Source organism: Varroa jacobsoni, unplaced genomic scaffold (assembly GCF_002532875.2).
Source record: "Varroa jacobsoni isolate VJ856 unplaced genomic scaffold, vjacob_1.0 contig03858, whole genome shotgun sequence".
NCBI classification, from domain to species: Eukaryota; Metazoa; Arthropoda; class Arachnida; order Mesostigmata; family Varroidae; genus Varroa; species Varroa jacobsoni.
In genome coordinates this window covers 1508-27046 of record NW_019215108.1, presented here as the reverse complement: position 1 = coordinate 27046, position 25539 = coordinate 1508, and the positions used below count along the sequence as shown (strand labels likewise).

General features: G+C 39.6%; 1 protein-coding gene and 2 long non-coding RNA genes across 5 annotated transcripts; 2 read left to right on the top strand and 1 right to left on the bottom strand.

Moving 5' to 3' along the window:
- Window positions 1-1915: 1915 nt before the first annotated feature.
- LOC147751792 (uncharacterized) lies at window positions 1916-4678 on the bottom strand. The gene is made up of 2 exons (XR_015315894.1): window positions 4596-4678; window positions 1916-2384 (listed from the first exon to the last, which is right to left on the bottom strand). It is a non-coding gene; the product is annotated as an uncharacterized LOC147751792 (long non-coding RNA).
- A 649-nt stretch (window positions 4679-5327) lies between these two features.
- LOC111272923 (uncharacterized) lies at window positions 5328-11446 on the top strand. Its single transcript, XR_002687784.2, has 3 exons — window positions 5328-5415; window positions 10211-10315; window positions 10639-11446. It is a non-coding gene; the product is annotated as an uncharacterized LOC111272923 (long non-coding RNA).
- A 2718-nt stretch (window positions 11447-14164) lies between these two features.
- Wdfy2 (WD repeat and FYVE domain containing 2) lies at window positions 14165-24904 on the top strand. Of its 3 annotated transcripts, none has more exons than XM_022854604.2 (7): window positions 14165-14982; window positions 17284-17545; window positions 21108-21349; window positions 21770-21863; window positions 22102-22347; window positions 22675-22993; window positions 23311-23439. In XM_022854604.2, exons 2-6 carry the CDS (start codon window positions 17444-17446, stop codon window positions 22966-22968), a joined length of 978 nt encoding a protein of 325 aa, XP_022710339.1. In that variant the 5' UTR covers window positions 14165-14982; window positions 17284-17443; the 3' UTR covers window positions 22969-22993; window positions 23311-23439. The 3 variants fall into 3 exon arrangements, with proteins under 3 accessions (XP_022710339.1, XP_022710335.1, XP_022710336.1); XM_022854600.2 differs by having other exon boundaries at window positions 14166-14982; window positions 22675-22926; window positions 23311-24904; XM_022854601.2 differs by lacking the exon at window positions 14165-14982 and adding an exon at window positions 16765-16784 and having other exon boundaries at window positions 22675-22926; window positions 23311-24904.
- The last annotated feature ends 635 nt before the right edge of the window (window positions 24905-25539 follow it).

The following is a 25539-nucleotide window of genomic DNA, read 5'->3' as shown; positions in this document are numbered from 1 at the left end:
TATATATTCAGTCTGCTGAATGCATGACTTTATACTATGAGCCCGCAGTTATCGAAATTGATGAAAATATCTATGACCTCAACGATGCAAGGCGGATAGCTTTTCCCCTTACCTTTTATCCGTTTAATGTCGACGCGGTGGCCTGAACGGGTGAATCACCGCAACTTGTATTTTCTGTTTTATTTAACGATGTCATAGATTGAAATAGCTAAGTTTTTCCTCTTTTTTATTCCTGCCTATCGCGTCAATAACCAGTTGCATGTTTACGGAACGTCTGGGTCGACAACGCAACATCGCAAACTACATCTCATTATTTTAGGCTAGGACAGATGAAAAAGGTGTTGTCATCTGGTCCTTAAAGAATAATAAATCTGTATTTCCGTGCCAAAAAACCGAAGAGGAATCGTAAACGTAAGATAATGGCTCACAATAGAAAAATAATATGTCAACAGATACCAAATGACACTCAGTGTTTGGCATTGGTATCACGTCATAAATTGTAAGGCCAAAGCGTCTGTCCTTTTGCCATATATGACGCGTAGTTTAGCTGACTACGGACAACTGTAAATCCCTCGACTGGAACTACGAAAAGTTATTTGCTGCGATCAATTTTAATAGAAGCTATGATCTGATACTATTTTCGTGTAAAGGCTGGGCTTAGGAACATGCGTGCCGCATACATTCAGACGTGTATGCAAATGCAAACAACACACACAGAAGTTTCCTATAACGTTCGACCAATCATGGCAAGGGTGCTCCATTTAAAAACGAAACATAATTTAGTATTTGAGGAGTCATTATTATGGGCCATACAGAACAAGTCGGTACAGAATAAGAACGCCACTTACATAGGCTACCACATAAGTCAAACAAGGTCCACACGGTAAAAGGGAGCTTTCTATATAAACTGCATGTCGGTTCTTACAGGTGAACGCTTTTTCCTCTGCGTCAAATGAACTCTGCTGAAAACTGAGGCCTGATGCGCGCGCTCATTCAAAAACAACTTTTTTAAATTGCCATCTAAAATGATTAGACAGAGCCATAAGACTGAAGGTTGGCATACCCCTAGGACAAATTGCGTTCCACTCCCATTCGCGGCCGTCTACAGATTTTAATTTGGACCTTAACACAACTGTAAACGCAGAGCGGAATAACGAATCTAGTTAACTAGGCGGTGGGTATTTGAATTTCTTCTAAATAGATTAATTGAAGCATGTTTCTTAACTTAATACAGCACAAGGTATTCAGTCAATTCAAAATACTACCTGATCAAACAGTCACAGTGACCCAAGCAGATATACAGATGTTTTACGGGCAGACATAGAACAAGTGGCAATATTCAGTTGACCGCTTTATCCTGACAGCCCTGCTACCATCCCACGTGAATATCAAGTGGTTGTTAATGCTATTATTGCAGATTTTATTAACAATATGCCTACACGGAACTGTATTGGTTTGTACACGACCTGATTGGGACAAAATACCTAATGACTCCAAATACAACGACGTTACGCCTAAGTCAACTCGACAGGCAAACATTTTCGTCTCATAGGGTCGGTACACACTTAGCGGGCAATTACTGTACACGAAGGTAGATACGTTAGGTTTACTTATAATAAATTACACCATCATCTTCACCCTCAAACTGGCCGCTAATATTTACAAGACTCTGTAAAAGAATGCCATAGATTCAATGCAGATGATTCTTTAAAGTCCAACAAATATTTATTAAGATGATTACCTTCTAAAATGATCTCACTATGGATTGCCAAGTCGTTTCGAAGCAGTTGGGCATTTTGATCTAGTCGTCTTGAGCTGAGATACCGTATGCTAGTATAAGTATTGTACGCGTATGCCACCAAGTGACGTCTGCTCCCTCTTCCATCGGCATACAATGCTATCGTTCCTCACTATGTTTCTCCTTTTTTTTTTTTTTAATTTAAAATCCGGCAGCTTTCACTTCAGCTAAAATTGACCGCAAACGATAGTGCGCTCCTGTTATTACACGTTCGTCCTGGCAAGCCTTTCTTTTAATCGGCACTGCTCGTGGCGTCTGCTACAAATAAAGACTACTTTATTTGCAAATCTTCTTCGTGGGCCAATGAAAAGCGGGATCTTTCAAGTAAGCAGCTAATTATGTTTATTCTAACATCGACAGCTTGAAGACTATAGCCTGAAACTAATTACTTTTCGTAAAATACGTACATCTTAGAAGCTATTCGCTATTGCTGTACCTTTTCAATAGCCGGATCTCGCATTTAACGTATAACAACGCATTGGCTACTGAGAATTTCTCGTGAGCAGCACGGTGGAACCGCCACGTGCATGTCTATATGAGTTCGTCATTGAGATCGAACAAGATCGCTCCTCGCTTCACTTGAAAACTATACAAACGAAAGCACCTTCTTCTTAGTTAATCGTTCTACATCATTTCGCTCATTTCTACACGTTCGAAATAAAACAGAACCTATCAAAAAGTTTTATGTGTTTGACATTGATCACATGGCCAACTGCTGTTGAGACGAATGTCGACCTTGTATTGGTTGTTCATGTTATAGCGTATTCTGCCTTTCGGATTTAGGTTTGATAATAACAATGATGTTAATCATATAACTGTTTTGTTTTGATTTTCCTCTCTGTTGACACTATTGACAATAAAATAAGGCTGGTCATCTGCCATGACGGCCTGTAGCTCTCAAGCTCTTCCACTAGCTACGATTTCTTTTCTCTATAGAGCCTAGTAGCACTTATTGGAAAAGATGTTCCAATCAGTCAGCGGTCCCAGCAATGTAGTTAGGTTGCTGGGGAGCGAACGTGTTGAGGCAGTGCTAGTTACCGATATTACGGCGTGATACGAGTTGCTTCCCCATACTTGATTTTCGATAGCGAAGCTATATATATTTAGCTGCCTCATCTATATAATTATTGCAGTTTTTTTTGTTGTTGTTTAACTCTATTGGACACCCCTTTCCCCTTTATTAAGGTTAACCAATACGACAACCTTTTAGGGCTTGAAACGATATTCGGGTTGATGTATTTTCGTCAGAGTTGAAAACAGTTCCAGACCGACGCGGGTCTGTGTTTCGGGTTTGTTCGATGACACAGGTAGACTCACCTAACAGTCCGATCCGGCGGAACACAATGATGCAATAGCGAAACAATGATTTTTTGGTAAATAAAAGCGCAGCCTTTATATGAGCAATAGGGCCAAAGTTTGCGTCCTACGCTGTACGAAAACCTTAGCATGTAACGATGTCGGCTGTAAAACAAACATTGACGTTACACTTATAGGCTAATTATTTATCGTACAGAACAGTCTCCGGCCAATGTTGTATGATTCCAGTCTTCGAATATGCTAATGACATGTCTATGCTAAGACAACATTAAGACTTGATGGTTACTGGTAAGGGAATCTAAATCACAAGGCATAGCGTCTCGAAATCGGACTTCATCGAAGATTTCAGCTGCTGCCTTCGAGCGTCGACCTAGCACAATCAAAATCAGCCAAGATCTGGATATCCATTGGAAGTTGCGCGTATAGATCTGCCAGCGATTTCACTGAGATGGCCATCGACCTACGCCTTGAGCAGCTGGTCCGGTTATTTATTTATCATTGTATCTGCGTGTCACCGCTGTCCACGCCAGAAGCATACGCTGCCTAATTTCGACAGTGAATCGTCTCTCCATATGCTAATTTCAACTCTCGTATTTTGTCAATTATGCGATGAATGTTAGCTTGCCACTTGGGTCCATTGTTGCAGGTTTTGTAAGTAAATCGTTTCCTGTATCCTACTGTCAGTTACGTTTCTCACTCAGCGTTCAGGAAGTCGCAGAATTAACTCGAAAGTGAGATTTTACGCTACATGTCACTGTGAATGGACTGAGACGTAGACAAATGTTGTTAAATACATTTGCACGAAAATAACCTGTAACCTGTTTACTGGATCGATCAAAAACAAAATCGGTTACAGTTATATACGAACGCCGTTGACACGGTAGACTTTAATTCTCTGATGCAATTTACATTTAACAAATAGAAGTGAACAGAGACATGTTAGTGAAAAAAGTAGCCTTTAGAGCCAGCGTCAATAGTGTCATCACACGGTGTATTTTACGTCTGCCCGTGTTCGAGTCCGAGCGTTGGCCACCTCGGTTTTTAAATATTTTAAGCGTTTCTCTGACCCTCTATCTTTGTTTGTTTATCGAATAAACTTTGTTGCATTGGGAGATGTCCTGCTTTCATAGCAAATGAGTTCAACGTGCATTAAAGAGCATCAGATGACTAACAAAAAAAACGTACTATTCAGCTGGCCCTAAAAGTGTCCCTTACTGTTAGAAAAATAAGAACTAGCAACTGGTGGTACGAGTGCTTTCTTCTGGGACCTATATTTTTTCATTTGTACAGCGTCCTCACAATCTGTTTATGTATTGTCCCTTTCTTTTTTGATACAGTGCTCGAAGTGGGCACGACTAGAAGGCCAGACCTGACAATCTTTTACACGTCTCGACCACAGGAACTCAGTTGAAAATAAAAAAATATATTAATAATAACAAAAATATTATTAACTTGGTCTTATTTCTACGTATCCACGTACCCAACTCTCGATTAACCGAAACGCGATATTATCCTTGCCTCTTTTTTGTTTCTATTCCTTAGTATATGTATATCCAATATTGATGACGAAACAACTTTCCACTTTGATGGATAGCTGATCACAGATGAATAATGATTAGCAGCAATAATTAATAATTATCTTGTTCCTATTAATTATACTGCAACGTGATTCGGCCACTGCACCAATGGGAAAATAAATAACATTTTTCTGTGCGTAATTTTCATACTGCGTGCCTGTCTTTCTGCTGCGCGAATTTTCTCAAAGTTCCGTCCATTCGAAAACGCACGACAACCTCTACGTAGAGCTTTTCTGAGTCGGTAACATTTATGCCGCCTGATCGCACTGCTCATCGGTGTATATATATATATATATAGAGAGAGAGAGTGAGTGAGAAAAAGAGAGAGAGAATCAAGACACATAGGTTTCGTCGTTGTAGAGGCAGTTATAATAAGTCATGGTAAAAAAAAAGAAGCGGCAAGACGACAACGTGCGCCAGCTACCCGCTAGCAGTTTATACGCACAGTAACGCTATCACTGCACCACTCATAATTATCCACTAATAATAAAACCGCAATGCTGGCCAGATGTCAAGCGGTCTTGCCACACACTGCACATATTTCTGCATCCTTCGTACCGCCTCGTCTCCGTTACGGCTCCAGCACCGTTAGCATCAGCTGTACGCTTCTCACTAGGAACGACTGGGGTAACAGCCGACAGGCCACCGCTAGAAGCCTCACCACCCCTAGAGTCGACATCATTGTGTGTTACTTGTCACGTCGCAGACACGCCGTTCAGTCAGGTATGTCCTCGGCAGAATCGGGTAGGCGGACACACCCGACTTAGGAAAAAGTCCCCCGTCATTCTACTTCGTTGCCCCGACTTCGTTTCGCAACGCGTAACTATGTTCGATAGATTCGCGCAGTGCTATTGTCGTCGGCTGCCTGTCGGGCTCCACGAGTTCTGCGAGCGCTGACAAATAATAGAGACGGTACTGCCGGCACTGATAATTGCACCAGTTTCACGGCGGATGACAGCTACACGGCTCGGCCGCGTGGAAAACCGCAAATCTGCCACAAATTGTACGCCACCGGTCCAACACTATTTTCGCTGTCGACGGATCCGCGCTTCTGAGAGCGCGTTCGAAAATCAGCAGTAGCGGCGGTAATATGAGTACACTATTTGACAACAATTGCCTGCACGACCCGCGGCCTACGTTAGTTTAGCGAGTACGATAGCGAGTCATCGTCTTCGTGTGCTTCTGCTGTTATCATAGCTGCTGTGACTGTTCATACTGCTGCCTCGGCAGCCGCTGCAGCTGCTATTGCCATTTCCATTCGTTGCTCCTGCTGATTGCTGCCACCCCTGAAGGCTGCTGCTACTGTTGATGTCAAGCGCATGTAACGAAAGTCCTGCAAGTTCCCTCCCTATACTAAGGCTGCCTTTCAGCCTGATGGTATTTCGCCTGTGTGCTGTTCAGCCTCGTAAATGCTGCTGCTGCTACTACTACTTACAGCGCCATGTTATCCATCGCTTGTTGGAGTTTTGTTCGTTCGGTTAGCCGTTGGCCGTTCACCGTGCACATGAAGTTCAGCTGGTCCCTTTCGATGGGGTAAATGTAACCCGAACGCATCCCGCTCCCCCTTGTTTGCTGTAACTCCTCTTCGGTAGCACCCGCTTTTCATCCCTATTTGCCCTTCCCTGTCTACTCCCACCTCCATAGTGGTCTTGTAGATCGAAACCCGAACCCCGTTCGGTGCCACATTACCCCTTCCTCATTCCCCGAATGAGCGCGCCGCCGCCACGGGTACTCAAGCTGCACCATACCATATACCCGATCGCAGCTGCTGTTGCCGCCGCCTCTGCCGCTGCTGGCGTGTTGTACACAAAGAGACGCAAAGTGGAGAGGGCAGAAGCTCCAACCAGTAGAAGCAGAGGGTACACGCAAAGGCCCCCATGCTACCTTTGCTGTGCAAATCTGGTCGTTGTCTAGTGTGGCATGGTCCGCACTGCTGTGTCGTTTTGCGAGCTAAAATGGAGTTCGTCGCAGCAGCGGCTGCGCGAGTCCGGGTCAGGTCGTCTGTCCGCAAGACACTGCGAGTATACCGGATTTTGCCACTGAGGCCTTAAGCCTGCAGCCTGCGACCCTGACCTGCTGAATCACCAGGGCACCACTCACGAACACCGATTTCAAAGCAGGACGCGGTAGAGATAATGGTCGACGTGGCCGCCATAACGAGCATCACACAGTACCGGCACAGTTTTCGCTAACAATCGTTTTATCATAGCGGTGGTGGCTCGAGTTGCTATTCATTGGCAAGAGTGATGGGTATACAGTGTGCACACAATCTAGCGGAGTCCACACTACGAACGACTGCTCGAAAAGCTTGGAAATAGCCGACATAGTCACGTAATATTACAATCTATTTTCCTAAAGCTAATAATGCAAAAATAGCTATACCCGGACCGAATAGGTGACATTCTTGTTGAGAAAATAGGTTAAATGATTAACCCAGACTGAACGGGGACAACATTCGAAAACATAATAAAATGATTGAATAGTTCTTAAAATATAAATAATGACATGATAAGAAGAACGCATTAAATACGTGCCGTCATTTCGAGTCCATCGTTTGTAGCAAATAAATTGATGTCGTGAATCTTAGATGGCGTCAGTAGACAGAAAGAGTTGATAAGATGATGACAAACTTATAATGATGTTATAAGGACTAAAGAGCTTAATAAAAACGAATATCAATTCCTATCGGTAATAATCTCGGACCCAACGTTTACGTTAGGAGACATTAGGTTGTTTGTTTACTGCGAAAATTCGTCGACATCTTTTTCGTCCTTCACGGTATTCAAACAAGTACTGGTTTAAATTGAGGACATTATAGATATGAGTAGCGACCGAACCGTAGATTTCTTCTACAACAATAACAACAACCCTGCTCTTGAGTCTGCGCGAATATAAACGCTTACGCAAGGATTTTTGTCACGCAATTAGGAGTCCGTTAGCACCTAGAATATAACAAGAAATCGATAAGTGTTCTCGGTAAGATCCGCCACTGCAACGCCCTTAATTCTATTTCATAGATGCCTCTAAGTGCCAATTGCCCATTCAGTGTTCCCTAATCGGACGCCCGTCGTCTCGTACTCGAACGAAAGTACAAATTGATAATTTTTTATTAGTGCATTAATATCTGAAGATGCTGATCATGCGCTGTGCTGGGTCAACTAAATGCGTCTAAGCTGCTCTTCAAGAGCCAATTTTCGTTCAGTAGACGTTAAAGATATTAAAGATATAGTTAGTAAGCCATTTGCAAATCTAAACAATGACAAACAGGTAAAAGGCTCTAGAGAAATGAAGAACTGATTTTTATGTAGGAGAAGCGATGAGCCGACCAAGATTGCTTTTTAGAAGGATTACATTGGTAGAAAAACTACTTGGCCCTGGATTAAGTTCTATAGGTCGAAGGATATAGCCATTTCGTAGTTCGAAAAAAGACAAACTTCAATAAACAATCTTGTCTCAATTTAGTGAATATTGCACACATCAACGCTAAACGTCCAAAAACTTCCTCAAATACATGCGTTGGCGTTTTCGACCCAAATGTCATGATTCAAATTGGTGTTGTTTGAGTAGCGGTAAAACTTTCTTTTGAGATTTTAATAAAAGTTGTACTGCACGAAACATTAAGACCTTTGCCAAACAACATGACGGAAAAGTAGCAATTAAGTCATCGTTGCTTTGAACGAACGCGTTACTATTTGAGAAGGAACTTCGATACGTGTAGTTAATTAATTGAGGGAAATTTTATACAGGTTAAAAGCGATTTTTCACTAGCACTCCAATGAGCCACGGTCAAGTAACAAGTATTCGTTGGGTTATACGCTTAGTATACGTAATTAATGCTTCTTTCTGATCTCATGCTATAGAGTCATATACGGAAAGTGGTATGATTATTTTTTCCTACCTCAAATAAGTCGCTACTTAGTTAGTTGAGACTTCGTATGTTAGCGAAAACGTACCGCGAACGACTAAAGATTAACACAAGATAACTAGCAGAATCGATCTTTTTGGGTATAAGTCATCTCCACACGCCATTGGTCATTAGTACCGTAACATATATCTGCGTAAGCTCGATGATATATTGCTTATGCTAATTTTCAGTACCAACGTTAAGACTGCCTACAGCCTGCAATAGCGCACCTCAAACGATACCTTTGCTAAGGATTAGTATTGCGTAGATTTATGCTCAAAACCTTAATGTTTACGTGGATAAGGTATCAAACCACGAGTAGCTTGGCAGAAAGAAAGTCATGCCAAACAATTGATAGCCTTTATACTACACAAAGGGAAACCAGTTCGCGGTAATTTAAATTTATCATATAACAATAACTGCGCCAAAAAGCGAGATTTCGTGCCGGAAAAAAATAATTTTTTCTTCAAACAATACATTAGCGGACAGAAAATTTAAGCCCGGATGAAAAAGGCGTTCACCCGGGTCGGAATCAAATAGAAGCCTGTTTGTGAGCTGGGTATCTTCCAAGCGTGTCAGCCTCTTCTTCAAAGACAAAGGTTTTGTTATAGTCTTAAATAAGCTAAGTTTACAACAAGATGTCATTTTCGTTTATTCAGCTGTACGCTAAAACACTTAGAATGCTGACAGGCATACAGCTGGGAACATGCACTAACCAAAGGGTACCGAAATCGTTTTCAATGTACCTATGTCCTATTTTGGTGGCATAATCTTCTACATATTTCTATATGTTAATTAGCACAGCTGAAATAGTACTTCTTATTTTTTACGTAGATTATAAAATTTGCCCCGTATTTTTTTGTGGGTACTAAATTAATGGATCAGTTTAGGATCTCTCGGTCTTCTACTGAGCGTAAAATATCTTATTTGAGCGAACTGATCAAATATTAGTAGGCCATTCGTAGAACAGAAAAAGAAAACCAATCAAACTCAGTTGTTCTAGCTCTCTGATGTAGAGAAAAACTGATAAGTATCATATCGTAGACCGGGTTAGTGGATCTGAATAGATCATAGGCACGCAGATGATCTTTGATTTCCTTGCCTTTCAGAGCATCAAAAGGTCACTGAGGTACGAAGAACACATGCTCGATACGTAAATAAAAGTCTGTCATCATAGTCTGTCATGGTACTTCGCCATTGATTCTAGCTGCAGCTGGTAGAACTTGTACAGAAACGTATTTAAAGCTGACTAAATACTTGCAATCGATTTTTTCAAAATACTTATTATTTCTATGGCTGCGCGAAAGGTCGCCGTAGCGTCTGCTCTCATGATGAGATTTATCTTAGTTATGCGGTATGTGTAAAATTACAGACCCGTAATGAACTTCTCTATGTAGTCTCGTATATAAAAAAAATGCAAAAAAAATTGGTTAGAAGCTGCAATGGAAAATAGATAAAGTGAGTGATTTTAACTGAAAGATCTCAAACACTTCGCTAATAAACGCTGTAGATTAAATTTAGAAACAACAAACATCTACGAAATATATAATAACCCTAATTTCTAGGCGTGCTATAATGTCATGAGTAACCTAATTCACTTATTTTTGCATTTAGATCGTGTCCCCATTCTGAGCAGTAAGGAACACACCCATCTAGCAAACCAATAAAAGCTGTTTCAAAAAGCCAACGTGACTGAAACGGCCGACAAACACTCATACGGTAAGTAGACAGTACGTAGCTGAGTCTTTCTAGGGGGTATTGATCTTTGTGCGCCATCTACGTTCACAGTTTACCATACTATTTTGGTTCTCGGTTGTTTAATCGAGCACCGTTCTATTTGTGTTTTTTGCAGCAAGCGTGTGAAGAAAGATATAATTTTTATTTTCTCCAGATGGAACAATGATCTCAAACAAATGTGGTCAGTAAATTATGAATTTTATGAAAAATATGAACAAGCGTTTAGTAAACGAAGCTACAGAAACTACTTATTCTCATTTTAATGTATAAATTCATGGAAAAGTTTTGATCAAAATTTGATTCAGTGCACTATTGAAGCTTCCCGCTGTCACGATCTACGCTAGCACCTCTTCCGACTGCCATAAATGAACGTGCAGACCTTTGACTGCTACCGCAAATCTTCTCGAATTGGCAACTAACAGAGACCGGAAAGGACGATCCCCAACTCTTGCCTGTGTACTACTGATACCTCTTCATAGTACTTTTTTAAGGTCCTTATTTGAAGGTTCGATATTGTTATTTAAGTTCTACATCGTTTTAGGATAGTTAGCATGAAGGATAGGTATTTCTATATATAGGAAAGGCAAAAAGGGGCCAAAAAAGATTAAACTTTGTATGGAAATTTATCGCGCTTTGTTTGTATGTGTATGGATCATTATGTGATAAGATATATTTTGATATAACTACGTGTAAATTAATGTAGTGTGGAAGCTTTGGTTTATAACTAGTCTTAAATTAATCCTATTTCTTTCTATTTGGTCCTGTTTTCATGATATATTGCGCGTTTGAATAATTTTTTTGGGATCTATATACGTATAAAAATCATAAAAATGACAGTAATAACAAACTGTCTGATTATACTATTATTGGTAATGGCACATACTTATTAGTCGGGTGATAATCAGAAAATTATATCGTCATACAAATGCATAATGTCCTACTTTAGCTCGGTAAATGTGCACCTGATTGGGTAATGTATACAATAACAATTATTGTTGGTGTCAGACTCTGCTCTTTAAATCACCCGAACAGACTGAGTTTCTAAGTAGTTATGACTGTCATCTTATATATTTTGCTGATATCTATTTACATGGTAATCATATATATGTATAAGGTCGGGCCATTTAAATTCGAACAAAATTTGGCGAGCTGCTCGCCATAGCAAGTATACGTTTAGCCGCTATTCTTGCGGCTAGAAGGAAACCAGTTCATCCAAGAACAAAACAGTAAATCAATAAAAAGTTGTTCGGTGCATCGGTTTCGGAATATGAGCAAAGCTCAGCTAGTACCCAATGTGTCGTCGCGGAAAAAGCTGCTCCCGACCGAAGTTGTAAATTTTCTTTTTTGTCAGAAATCGAGGTTTACGTTATTACGAGCTTTCACATAGTTCTTGAAAAATACAAGCAAGGTTCTCAGGAGGCAAACTGGAAGATTTTCAATACAATTTAGATTTCATTTGAAAATTAGTCAAAGTTGTCCTAAAAATCATGTTTACACCCCGGATCTTAGGAATTACTAATAGGCCTTAAAGAAAGATATCAATAATTGGGTTGTCTAGATAAGCTCCAACACCTGGTTCTTTAGGGACTTTCTGTATTGTGTCGCATCTTTTCGACTTTTTGTTTGTTTTGAATTCTTCCCTTTTTTGGGAACCTTAGCTTATTATTAGTCCAAAACTCAATTTCGTTGGACTTTTAGTATGTAGTGTATTCGAGATACATTTTAGCGAATTTGCACCTACCAATATCGTTCGACGCACAGTTCTCATCAAAAAGTTTTTTGTAGAATGAAGGAGAAGTAACTGGAAAGGGACTATGGAGTGGTTTAAACGCTAACCCGAAAATGTAATTGTGATAAATGATGGTTATATCGAATAAATACGACTTCTAGCGTATGTGCATTGAAATGTGTTGATATTTAGATACAATCTCTGAAACAAGCTAGAAGAAGAGGTCTGGATTTAGATACATAACGCTGTATATATACGATAAGTTTGGGAGGAATTTCCTAGCCTAGAAAATATGAAAACTTCCGTAGAGTTTTCAGTGTAAAATATCGGAAAACGTACTATAATGGGCAGTTTTTGTAATGGTTGAGAATTTGTGAAACGATCAAATATGGAAGTTGTTCTTAGCGGAATAAACGCAAAAAATGATTGACAAGGCGGTATGGAAGATCTGCCACAGAATAGTCAAAAGACAATAAAGGAATATCTATTTTTCTTAAAAAGAAAGAGACTTTATATAAAGATGTATAAATTTCGTTGCTAATTTATTGTTCGTTCACTATGGAGCTTTCGCACACCGAACCCTGTACCCCGCGTGCTCGGGTTTGTATTTTGAACTGATGTCATTTCAATACAAAGCTTTCAGGCATCTCTGATGGACTCGCTTTCTCTTTTATTAATTGCGCATCGGTCCATCTTCCCGTTGGGTTTCTTGGATGGTCGGCAATACTGAATATTCTGTGGGGGTTTATTTCGCGCTCTGCCGACGTATCTGACCGTATTGCAGTAGTGCAATACTTGAGCTAAAATAAATGAATAAGTGAAGCAAAGTAACAGAATGATTAAAGCAATCGTTAAGATAGGGTAATATGGGGAGGTAACGGGATAATTTGGAAAATTAAGTGGCTTAGCTGAAAGATGGTTAAGATAACATGTCGTCCCGTTACGCGGTCCCGTTATTAATAACAATGGTTAAGTTTCGTAAGGTTAAAAATACGTGAGCACATATGAAAGTTTTGCTCTATTCAGGGTATTTTTCTGCTATTGCTTTACAGATATCTTTCGCACGAGTGGCTTTTATGGCTAAATGTTCTATGGACGAAATGCCCAAAGATCAGACATTGGATTCATTTTAGAAAAGCGTTTAACTTGATGTGGCGGGAATAAGCAGTTTCAGGTTTTTTCAAGCCCGCGACTTATTCGTCCAAATTATCAGCAACGATGATAAGAAAGAAAAGGCAAGAAATGTGAACGTAAATACAAAATTTATCTACTTCCAAATCTTTTATCTAGCTCATACGTTACGACGACTCCTTAAAATCAGTTCAGCCCAATCAACTAATACATTCGGTAGATGACCAGAAAATCTGAGATCTAACATGATTTGCCAATTAAAGGAAGGTCAGCTCATAGGATGAACATATCTTTTAAAGCTTCATCTAACCATGGTCCTAACGCCCATTTTTTAACAAATTATTATATAATTCATTGATAATCGATTGTGATCATCTTATTATAATGTTTAAGGTCGATGTAAATTTACAATTCGATCACACCCTTGTTGACTTTTACCTCACCAGTCTAGATCTAATTTCAAGCTAAATACAGCATAAAATTTATTGATATGCAAATGAAAACAGCCCAGCTCCAACACTGTTGCATGAAAGAGGCGTTTAAATCGCTCAAGGATTCGTGTCCTAACACTGTGCATAAACAAATGGATGTAAGGAGTATGAACACATGTTAGAGAATTACCCATAATTTCGAATGTCAACTAGGGCTACAGCCACCAGTTAAAAATACAAGTTAACTTGAAAGCTAAATACAAACGTATCTTCCTCATCCAATAGCTAAATAATCTATTGATTCTGTTTACCCTCTCCAGAATTCGTGCACTCTGTATAAACTAGTGCCTGGCGTGGAAAGAAACACTCTTAAGGTAATGGTCGTTCGCTTAAAAAGCAATCGTTTGCCTCATTCTCATCGAATTCATTCATCGTATTAACCACTTAGCTCAATAGTAGGCAGCCCAAATCGCACACCCGTATTGAACTACCATTGAGCTATTCATTGTTTTGATTGCCAACCCACCTAGTCAGGTAGTATTGCCTTACGCATCACTTTTCAGTCGGTGTTTGTTCGCGCGTTAATGCTGAAATCCCGTTGGTGCCTGTCTGTCCGTGTTTGTGTGTGTCTTGGTGAGCTACGCGCGCTAGTTAACAGTTCTTGTGTCAATGTCGCTCGTTTTTCTTACTCGACTATCATTCCACTAATTACGAATAATATACATATGGGGCCGCGCTGCAATCGATGGCTTACTGAGCTGCGAGGTGTCGATCCGTCGATTTGCCACCAATTGAATGCGATGCTCCGTGGTGTTTGCTGGCGAGTGGGAGAAATGGGAAGAGACAGGCAGAGACAATAGAAAAATTAGTGGTACTAGTAGTGGTACGTTAGCGCTGGTAACGAACTGCTGGTGACAACAGCTAGAAATGCGTAGATAGCGTGGTGAGCAAAATAGAAATGAAGTGAGTTTATATGATTGCAAGTGATCAAGGTGTGTTGGTGGCCGCCGTGGACACGATATGATATGATACCAACAGCCGCATCGGGATCAGCACGGAGATCTGCGAGAGTCGTCTGGAGCATTGTCGAGACGAGTAGACAATTGAAGAAAAACATAGCCAGTAATACACCGGTAGCGGCAACGATCAGGGAGATTCGCAGCCAGGCAGCACATAGACAGCCAGCCGCTGGCAACACACAGCAGCCTCCATGCATTCTCTATGCGTTGCGCCGCTGTTTGACCGTCAACGTGTATCGTCAGCAACAACAACAGCGACAACCTGGCGCTCGTACTCTGTAGTTTAGCGTAAAACTTATCGCCAACCAACGCCTTCTGCGTCGAGCTACCGTTTTTGTGGTGAGTTGGAATGTGTGGCTGTCAAAGATTTGGTCAGGTACAACAACAACCGACAACGCCGTATAGATAAATGTGTGCTTCGAATGTTTGGCTGAAGTCGGTGCGTGGCTGCTGTACGATGCTGTGTGCATTTTTCTGCGTAGCAGCGACTCAAGGAAAGAAGCCGACACAAAAATCGTTGTGATACTTTTTTTTTAACCGAAAATTGAATCGAAGGATTATTGGTATAGCTATTGGTGGCCTGTTATAATTCACTCTTTTCTTGCGGCTTGTGAAGGAACTAGCTAATGCAGAAAAGAAAATAGGATAGTTTGCTTTTGAGGACCTGTCACTGTGTATGTGTGTGTGTGTCTTGATTGTCAGCAGCTTTGTTGGTCAAACCAGAAGGTGTTAGCGAAAATACGAAATGCTAAAAAGTATAGATGTTCGACAGCTCGCAACGAAACTATAAAAAAATAACACATTATGCATTAAAATATATTTCTCATAGTAACAAATTCTCGTGTGCGTTTTCCATGTGTTCTTATCTAGAAATTTAGCTGGTCAACGCGTAGTGACTCATAGGTACATTGAAATATATGAAAAATGACAATGGAAAGCTGGTGCAAGTATTACGAAATACAATAACATGAATTTTTTCGGATGCTGTCTCTCAATGCATTGTGCCGATGATGCTGGGAATATCCATGCGACTAAACCTTTCACAAGAGTATTTCCCCGATGGACGCTTTGTTCATGTGCCGTTAAACGAGGTATAGTCTTTATATGCCGATTTGACAGAGGGATCTGCCCGATAGTCTCCACAATTATATAGCGCTAGGGCTGTGACTATAACAACCATTGAGTGTTATGGCGTCCACTGGAGGACAATGTAATTTTTGTACCCTCTTATCGTACAGAGACAAACTGAATAATGACAACATTATGAACTACGCACGGCTCAATGTTTAAAAAATAAATGAACATAGGTGTGGGGTAATACACTCTACAAAACAGGTCCATATTTACCATTATGAGATATTTTTTCTTTTTGAGGCTAATTAACGCTCAGAATACCAGCTTCTATTAACTCATACATAATTCTTTGGTCGGTAGATCTAATATGCTTCCTGTTTATAAAATGAGCGAAATTAAGATTATAGGGGTAAGGTGACAGAAAGAAGCGATTTCATTCATTCGTCTCAATCCGCCAGGTGGGGTGTAACGAAAATAGGAGATGAAATTGAGAAGCGATCCCTCATCTCTGCAGTAATCGTAAACTCGGATCATAACATATCTACATACACTAAATGTTACGTGTGTCCTGTATTGTCGTATGCATTTAAGTTATTAGCCGAATATGCCACTAGTTGATCATTAGTCAAAACTATCGATGCTTAATAATGGATTACGTATGCCTCTTCAAGTATCTTCACATATTCGTTGCTCCAGGAACCAAACAAAATATGACACATTCAATCGATACATAATGAAATCAGCAAATTAATCGGGCTCGTCCATCATAATTGATGAGAATGATTCATCCATCCATCTGAACGACACTTGATCACAACGCAGGTTACAGTTTTGTGACATAAACAGTTATAATTCTGAGTATGGCTTATTGCGCAGTTGCCGGAGGTGAACTTCGTTCACTTTCCAGTCATCAGTTAAACTAAACAATAAAGATTACTGCGGCGACTGGCGCCACATCATCCTAAGCTTACCTATCCAGCTGGCGTCGTCGCTTACTGCGTTTAGCTTATGTTGCCTTTTGCCTGTCTACCTATTCCCACTGCGTGTTTGCCTTCATTGATTTTCTTGTAAATGGTGTTATATTATTGCAGTCATTACTATGACAGCACCAACTGTTAGATGCAGATTATTGTTTATATTGGTATGACTTGAAAATCAGGCCAGAGTGACTAGAGTAACGATGCCGCGATGTGGTTTGCATTGTGGGACGAGTATAACCCATATATGATAGTTTGGACTAGCCATCCAGTTGGCTGTTAAATAATAATTTTTTGTTGATTTTTATATACAGGCAACTATCATACATTATCACTAATAAAGGTTGTTATTATCATTATATTACTTTTATAAAATACTAGATAATTCTTTTTCATAGAAGATGCCGAATTGAAACTTGATTCTCGCTTCATTTGATTCTTACTAACCTTTTGAAATTTCGAGCGTCCCACAATAAATTAAGCTCCATCCTTCGTCCCTTGGACAGTTGTTTTAAGTCACTTTTGTCTGGTGAGCCTTTGATTTAACAAAACGCAAAACTTAATGACTCGGTTCATTGGTTTATTGCAGGTAGATTTCTCATAGTTTAGACCACAGTTTTCAACTGGAGTACCGTGAAGTACGGATTCTTTAGGTAACTTTCGTACGGTTCGACTATAGCTGCCGGTATCTGTGGCGAAGAGCAGTCCATCGTGCCGACTCGTGAAGGGCTTTGCTTGTTCTGCTAGAAATGGCTGCCTCAATCAAACCCCTGTCAGGTGGCCAATTTATGTCCCCCGAAAAGCCTCAATTGCTGTGCCGTCTCGACGGACACACAGACACCGTCAATCAGGTATAATAATAGATAGAAATGTATGATTTGGTTTTGATTATTTACAGAGTACGCTGCCTTCGAAATCGCATTAGTATTTTTGAAATTTGTTCACTGGCTTAAGGTCCCTTCTCAGCAACACATTTTTTGCCTCGTCCCGGTAAATTAATAGGTTTTCGACCGTTCTAATGTCAGGCTAATAGCACTGATGCAGTGCTACTATATTCTTTTAGGCAAATTTATGAGTTAAATCAAATATTGGGTACGCCACATCAAATAGACATTGATGGTTTAATGCGTTACTTCGAAAATGTAAAATATAGCTGAGCAAGATTTCTGAATAAATTACATGGATTTTTAATCGGTATTGCAATATTCTGTGTGAAATGTGCTTGAGTATTTTTTTTTTTTGGTATTGAAAATCGTTTTACCTACGCCTGTGTGCTACATCTCTGTCCAAAATATTTCTAATCAATAGATAAAGTTAAGATGACACTTCTTGTTGTGAACACTATGCTTTGACTACATAATTATCCATCCATAAATTACATAGTTACCGTAATTTTCTAACTCTGCTGTAAATTGGATATTTAGGTTTTATGAAGAAGAGTCACAGTTTGATAAATTGTATTTTGTATGCTGCTATAAATAAACATCTTTGCAAGTTAGGTCGCACGCATCAAAGCGTACAATTCATTTTCGAAACACTTACCCTGGTGGTACCACAATAAAAATCAATGCAATTCTCATTTATACTGATAGATGCTTATTACTGTTATTGTGTGACGTATAATGCAATTATAAATCGCGCAGGTTTCTGTTAACATAACAAGATATTGTACTAGTACGATACCTACGTGATCTTCAGAATATACTATGTAATCTCATTGATATTTTGGCTTAGTGAAATTAGCGTCTCGAAAATTGAATTGTATTGCAGAAAATATGTTAGTCCCAGTTCTATGAAAGATAGCTACAACGACATGGTTGGCAACATATTAATATGTCATTTATCTCTGATCTCGGTCTGCTTACTCCGTAACTAAAATTCGTAGATTAGTTAAAAAAAAATAACACGTTTTTATTACAATTTACAATAAAACATATACCTCTGTATATTATGTGTATATAGATCGTATAGTTGTACCTATATACAACTGATATGATGAAGCAGAGATGCTGGTATGACACATCACAGCATTTGCGGGCTAGATCAGTAGAGAATGTATGATAAGGTATTGTAGTCGTCTTTGTTTTTCTTCCGGTATCTCGAGACCATCGCAATGAAATATAGACTAAAGAGGTTATGCTTAATCTGCATCAAGTCACCATCTTTACAATTTGCCAATAGTTCGTTTCGTAATGGGCATGGCTTCATTTATCATCGGTTATCATTGAAAAATGCGAGACCTTGCTGTGTTCTCTTGTTTTTTTTGTTAACTAATTCCGTATGCCTCGTGTATAATGGCAACTGGCAATGAATACTGCCACACCGTCTTCAAGGAGGTACAGACATTGCGTCTGGTACCGATTACAAGAGATCATTTGTACAAGAGATCGGTTGCAAAGGAGCATTTATCGATACCACAGTTGTTAAACTCATACGGTTTTTACTGATGTTGTTTTATCTAAATCATATCATTCTTACATGCCGTCCAGAGCGTGATAAGCCAGCTTATGCAATATTTAGAATAATCTTGAGAGCGTTTAGGAGCTCTGAAGAACAGCACAAGAAATCTGCTCCGCGACGAATAATTATGTTTAGACTTGCAAAGCAATAAAATGTAAAAGCTTTACATTAGCTAGCGCTGCCTATAGGTTCAATTTGATTTATACGGGTTCGAAAAGAAAAAACCGGTAAATCACATTGTTGTTGATTTTGTATTAATAACTTTAATGTATTGCAAGTTTTAGGACCTCACTTGAATAATGCTGGGGTTCATAGTTTTGTTATTATTACTACCATACGCCAAAATAGAATAAAGTAGTAATTGTGTGTGCAATAGGCGGCAAAACAGAGAATTAGCATGTGGCGTTGTTAGCACTTACACTACCTCATATATAGGATAACACAGTCGGCGCTCAATCAAATAGATTCAAATAAATTTCAGTAATTTTCACTTTCAGGTAATTACGTAGCGCTAAAGGGAGATATTTTCAAACAGTTTTTGGCTTATGAAAGCAGCGTTATTCCAGTCTAGTGCTTTACATACGGATAAAGATAACTGCCGCCGCCCTTTGAGGCATTTTGTCGATGCAGTGATGTGTTATCAATGAGCGGATTCTGTTGCCATACATTAGTGAATTTTTTCACGAAGATCTGAAATATTTGAGGTATCCGGTCCTTCTTAAACTTGTGATTTTAAGATTTTTTCAAATGTTTTATATGAAATTGAATTGTGCTGATTTAGTAGACTACGACAGCACCTGAACGTTATTGACAGCAAATAGTCTAGAGATACTCCAAGCTCTATGACAAAACGCCCCTTTGTACTTGAATCACGATTAGAGTACCATTCCTCTCTGTAAGGTAGCATTACTTAAGCATATCCCAGCCGCTCCGGCATTCCTTGGGTTAAATGTGTTGTCTCAGTACATTGGCCAGAAATCATAGCCCAGGTCATAACTTTTGATATATATCTAACCTTCGGCGCAACGAAACTTGAACAAATCGTTTGTTAACACACTTCCTCGACCACTTCCATATGTGATTTTACCTGAGGAACAGGCTCTCAATAGCCCCATTTTTAACTTGGTTTGCGTAATGAAGACGGGCTCGTTTACTCGAGAATTTAACCGAAGTTTCTTGGAATTTAGTCTCTTTTGCGAAGTGTATCTTTCTATACAATGAGTTTGTGCTCTTTTAATCTGCTTTGGGGAACATTATACGGGGCAAATCTATTCTTTTAAAGTTCGTGAATAATAACACGGTTTTTCCGTTTCATAGTACGCCTTTTTTGATTCCTGTTAGCGATCTTATGCGGCAACAGTTTCAGCAGTTTCGCGTTGTGCAGATTTCTTTTGACATAGGAATATGCTAATCAACCAGTGTTTTCTGCTTTTCAAATGCACTTGTTCGTCTGAGCATTTTGATACTTCGCGTACAAGGATACGCCAAGTTATAAGAAAACGCTGAAACAAGTCCAACTCACTTGAACACCACCGTTTAGCTGTGCAGCGCCGACAGCAGTCGCGTTCAATAGGGAGATAGAACGCTGTACATAATATAAAATATTAGCACGAAACGTAAATGCTGAATTAGTTGAAATCCGATTACAGCAAGCTATTACGCTTGCTATCGCTAACATGCGATATGTCACCTCTAGGTATCACGTCGTTTGTCGGCACCTTACCAATTTTTGCCGATATCTTCGTCCACCCGCTTTCATAGGCCAAAAAGCGTTTGAAAATATGTCACTTGTGCTGTACAATTGACCCTGAAATGATTTTATTAAGCTCATCTGAGTCTGCTTAATTGTATAGAAGGTCCGCAACCTTCAGTGTATCTCTGGTAGCATAGGATAGAATTTATGTGTAGCTGTTGTAATAAAGCAAAGTTGTGGCTTACTTTTCACTTATTCAGGTTGTCTTAATTGGAGATGCCGATGATCTCGCAGTAATCTCAGTTTCGGACGACCGCACGATTCGAGTATGGGCAAGACGTGACACAGGACAGTACTGGCCGTCGGTATGTCACACGATGCCAAGTTTGGCCTCGGCTATGGACTACGACCCACAGTTGCGAAGGCTCTTCGTTGCGATGGACAATGGAAGTATAACCGAGTTCGAGCTCGCAGACGACCTCAATAAAATCACATACCGAAGGTTGGTGATTCATTTGATGAAGTTACTTCGTATTCATAGCTTTTGTTGAAATTTACAGCATTTTGTGAAGCATAGTATTCGGTATTCGGGTAGGAAAGGCCATTTTCAATAGCCTTATATAAGCACAAGACCTTTGTTAGACAAATTCGTTTCGTACAGTTAACCATAATCATGTATTTGTATTGGATATTATATATTCAGTGCACAAAAATTACGATACCACCTCCATGCGTGGTATATGCAATTTCTGAGAGAATGAAATTATTAAACATGACCTAAACAAATGAATTAGTGGCATATTAGAGCACTGCTACATTTTGGTGTGCATTAGAGCTTTTGTTGCTTGTTATATTCAGATGTACTGAGTCAAATTCGCCTAACAGATACTTCTATTGCTGTTTTTCCTCTATACAATTGCAGGAGCTATATTGCGCACCAGCAGCGTGTAACCTCGATGAAGTTTTCCCCAGTAACGGAATGGCTAATTTCGGCTGGGAAAGATAAATACTTTCAAGTAACCAACAACATTTGCATATATATATATATATATATATATATATATATTATCCCATTATCTTTTGATTTAAGCGCATTGTATTATATGTTATTTGAAGTTGGTTATAATATGAAGCATTCGAATCGTTTCACAGACCCTGTAACTTAGACGCATCAGACTGCTTTATTCAACCATACTGCACTGACAAGTTGTAATATTGTTTGTTTTTGGTCCTATATTATTTTGCCTACTCCAGTGGCACTGTACAGAAACAGGACGCCGATTGGGTGCTTTTTTGGGATCGGCATGGTGCACAACAGTCGCGTTGGACCAAGCATCGCGGCATGCCTTTGTAGGTGACTATTCGGGCGAAATCACGATGCTCAAATTGACCGAAACCAGTTATCAGCCAGTTACAACACTCAAAGGACATTCAGGCTCGGTTCAATCGTTGTTGTGGGATGAGCGTCGAAGATTACTCATTTCAGGCGGCTTTGATCAGGTTACCTATCATTGAACTAAGATCGTTTATTTCTAGACAATTAGAAATTCTTACGTAGAGGTGTGTGCATAACTCTGCCAGATATGGAAGTGTAACGAAAAAATGATCATTGCCTCAACACCTAAGATTTTCCTAACTCCGGTTTTTGCTGATGTACCAATGGAATCCTACAGATCCCTGCTTTACCCCGTTAGTGCGCTTTTATACGTTTAGCTAGGTCGCTAACGATTTTTGATAGGCAAGTATTACCACCGTTTCCCTCGCTGGAAAACTCCACAATAGCTATCGAATCATATCTTGTTAACGACTATTTTTTTGGCCAAACAGATTATCATTGTGTGGGACATCGGTGGTGGTAAAGGGACGGCCTACGAGCTCAGTGGCCATCGTGCTCGCATCACCGGATTGGCGTTATATAGTGCCTCGTCACTGCTTTCAGTGTCTGAGGACTCGACGTTAGTCGTTTGGGATGTAGCCGCCCAGCGACAGGAGACGCCTGAGTGGACCACGCGGGACTGCTGTGAACGTTGCGCTAGGCCTTTCTTTTGGAACGTACGCGGAATGTTCGACCAGAAGCAGGCGAGTAGCGACACAGCTGCGCGCACGTACTTCGAATTCTGATGTCTGCAAAAAGACGCCATGCATTGTATCGTATCCACAATTGTTCGGATTCGTTTAAGAGTACGCACGTGCATATGTTGGGGTGCTGGTAGTTGCATATAGCATTTTCAAGAAGAAGTGCCATTGCTGTTTGAGGTTAGGTGTGAGGTGCCATCATAACGTCAACTAAATTTGTCAGCGCAAAACTTGAAAATTTTGCATTTTGTTGGTGATCGACATCCGTAGTTCGTGGTCCTGAACTACGTCCAACACATTGCATCGTGTCAGCATTGTACTTACTTAATAGCAATTCTAGGGTTAGAATCTTATTAGTTATCAAACAATAAAATAATTCTTTTACAGGTCGGAAGTCGTCAGCATCACTGTCGACGGTGCGGAAGGGCGTTGTGTGACGCGTGCTCCGAAAATCGCTCGACACTTCCCCGGCTTGGCTTCGAATTTCCCGTACGCATCTGCAACGAGTGTCATCTGCATATCTCAGACGGAGATCGGGAGCCATTGGCGAAGTTCCACGACCTCAAGGCTCCTGTCACAGCAATGTCGCTGTCAGCCGAGTCAAAGACAATGGTTACCATTGGCACTGATCGAAGCATCAAGATTTGGGACCTGTCCAAGGTGCTTTAGAATCGGATTGGCTAATTAGCTAAAAATTACTCGGTAGTTGAAATAGCCAAGATATTACTAATAAAACAAAACAATTGAGAAGCTGAAAGTTAATATTCATCGTAAGAAAGAATACATAGTTATATTTAAGAATAGAGAAGAGATTAGTTATGACCAAAAGTAGTGGACACCTTAAAAAATTGGGATTAAACGAAACAGGCAATGAAAACAAGCTGAGTATATATAATATATAAATATACTCAGAGGGTATACATAGATACACATACATCAGATTATATTAATATGCGTTACCTATATATGTACTGCATAAAGAATGCAGATCTTTGATGTCGAATACACGAATAATATATTCATATGGTAAATGTGTAATGATCGGCCTTGTGCTTAATTAGATGTGTCTCACATAGTTGGCAAACGGGAAAGAAAAGAAGAAAAAATGGTGCCAATATTGACACAAACTAAACGAGCACTAAATGCCGGCGGAAAGCAGCAGCTTCTTGAGTCGGCCCGCTATTTTCAATGTTTTTTTTTGCCTATGATTTTAGCGGTGTACGATGCAAGCCCTTTCTTCTGTTTTCGTTTTCACCATCGATCCTACATACTGCAGCAGTATTTGAGAACCCTTTTGTTAACAATAAACGCCAATAGGAAGCTATAACGTAAGCGATTAATTTATCGCAACAATTGTATTATTGTTGCATATAATATAATATATGTCAGTATGTATTATGTATGAGCGAATGCCGTAGTTTCGTATATAAAGTGAGTGACTGGGTAACTTTGCTGTATAATTTGGGGCGCGTCTTGATGCTAGCATTCGATGTATACCATTACCTGAATAACTGCACGAATACATGCTAACAAGGAGAAAACTAAGTCTATATAGAGATTTCAACAATAACAAAAACAAACGCTGAAAGAAAACTGTCAGAAACACATATTCGGCTTTTGCAAATGATTTCTGCTTAGGAAAACTGGACTGCTGTGGGCAATACAATTGGCAACCTTTGTATTCCGTCAGTTGTAGTTTACTTGTTATTTTGCTAAATTTATTCTATAAAATTATCGATAGGTATTAGTATACAACATCTTTTGCGTGCACGCATGTGATAACGGGAACAATAATATTCTACATAAACTTTTTACAGTGACACATTTTTTCGTTATATCGGTTTTGTGTTTGTATTCAAGATGGAAATCATAATTTATATTGGATTACATTCTCTGTTACCAACTCGAGTTTCCATTTTAAAACTTTTTGAGGATAGTTTGGCTTTTTTTTTTCAATAAAGTGGCCTCTTCAGAAATACTACATTCAGACGTCTTTATAAATTTCTGTAGCGTACGACCTATCTGAAACGCACATATTCGCTTCTTGTCTTCTGTATTCCCTAATACGCTGAGTTCTGTAATGCCTCTTTATGCTGCTTTCAAACAATATACAGTTCTCATTGCGTAATTTTTTCGAGAGAAGAATTTCACATTGTACCAGCGTTTACAGTTTAACCCATCTGACCCAAGAACTCCTGCGCTGAATGCAAATGGGCATCATACTTCCCCTCACATTATACTAAATCCATATAAAAAGGTTTATTTGATTTAAAATTAAACCTACCGACGTTTCTTGTAAACCCATTTCTACTTGAAAATAGTAAAATTGACTGGTAGCAATAGAGTAAATATGGTAATTAATGTCGAAAGCGAAATTTTCCTTAAATCCTACTACCATTATTACTATGTGTATTGTTTTATGCACATTTTTTAAAGTCCAGTACATAAAGCACATTAAGCGTTATTTTAGTGATTAGCAGCATCGTATTCTCGTGATTCCACAAAGGCTTAATGTATTTACTAACCATTCCGACTGGAAGTCGGGCCCGCGTTCAGGTAAGTATGCCATGTTTTTCAACAGAACGTAAATGCCAAGTAAGCATAAAATATATTTTT

Excerpts from the sequence above, each read along its gene's own strand:
- Wdfy2 (XM_022854600.2), top strand. The coding sequence starts at position 17,444 with ATGGCTGCCTCAATCAAACCCCTGTCAGGTGGCCAATTTATGTCCCCC. Across the intron at positions 21,350-21,769 it reads AATAAAATCACATACCGAAG|GAGCTATATTGCGCACCAGC; the intron begins GTTGGTGATTCA and ends ATACAATTGCAG. Across the intron at positions 21,864-22,101 it reads GGAAAGATAAATACTTTCAA|TGGCACTGTACAGAAACAGG; the intron begins GTAACCAACAAC and ends TGCCTACTCCAG.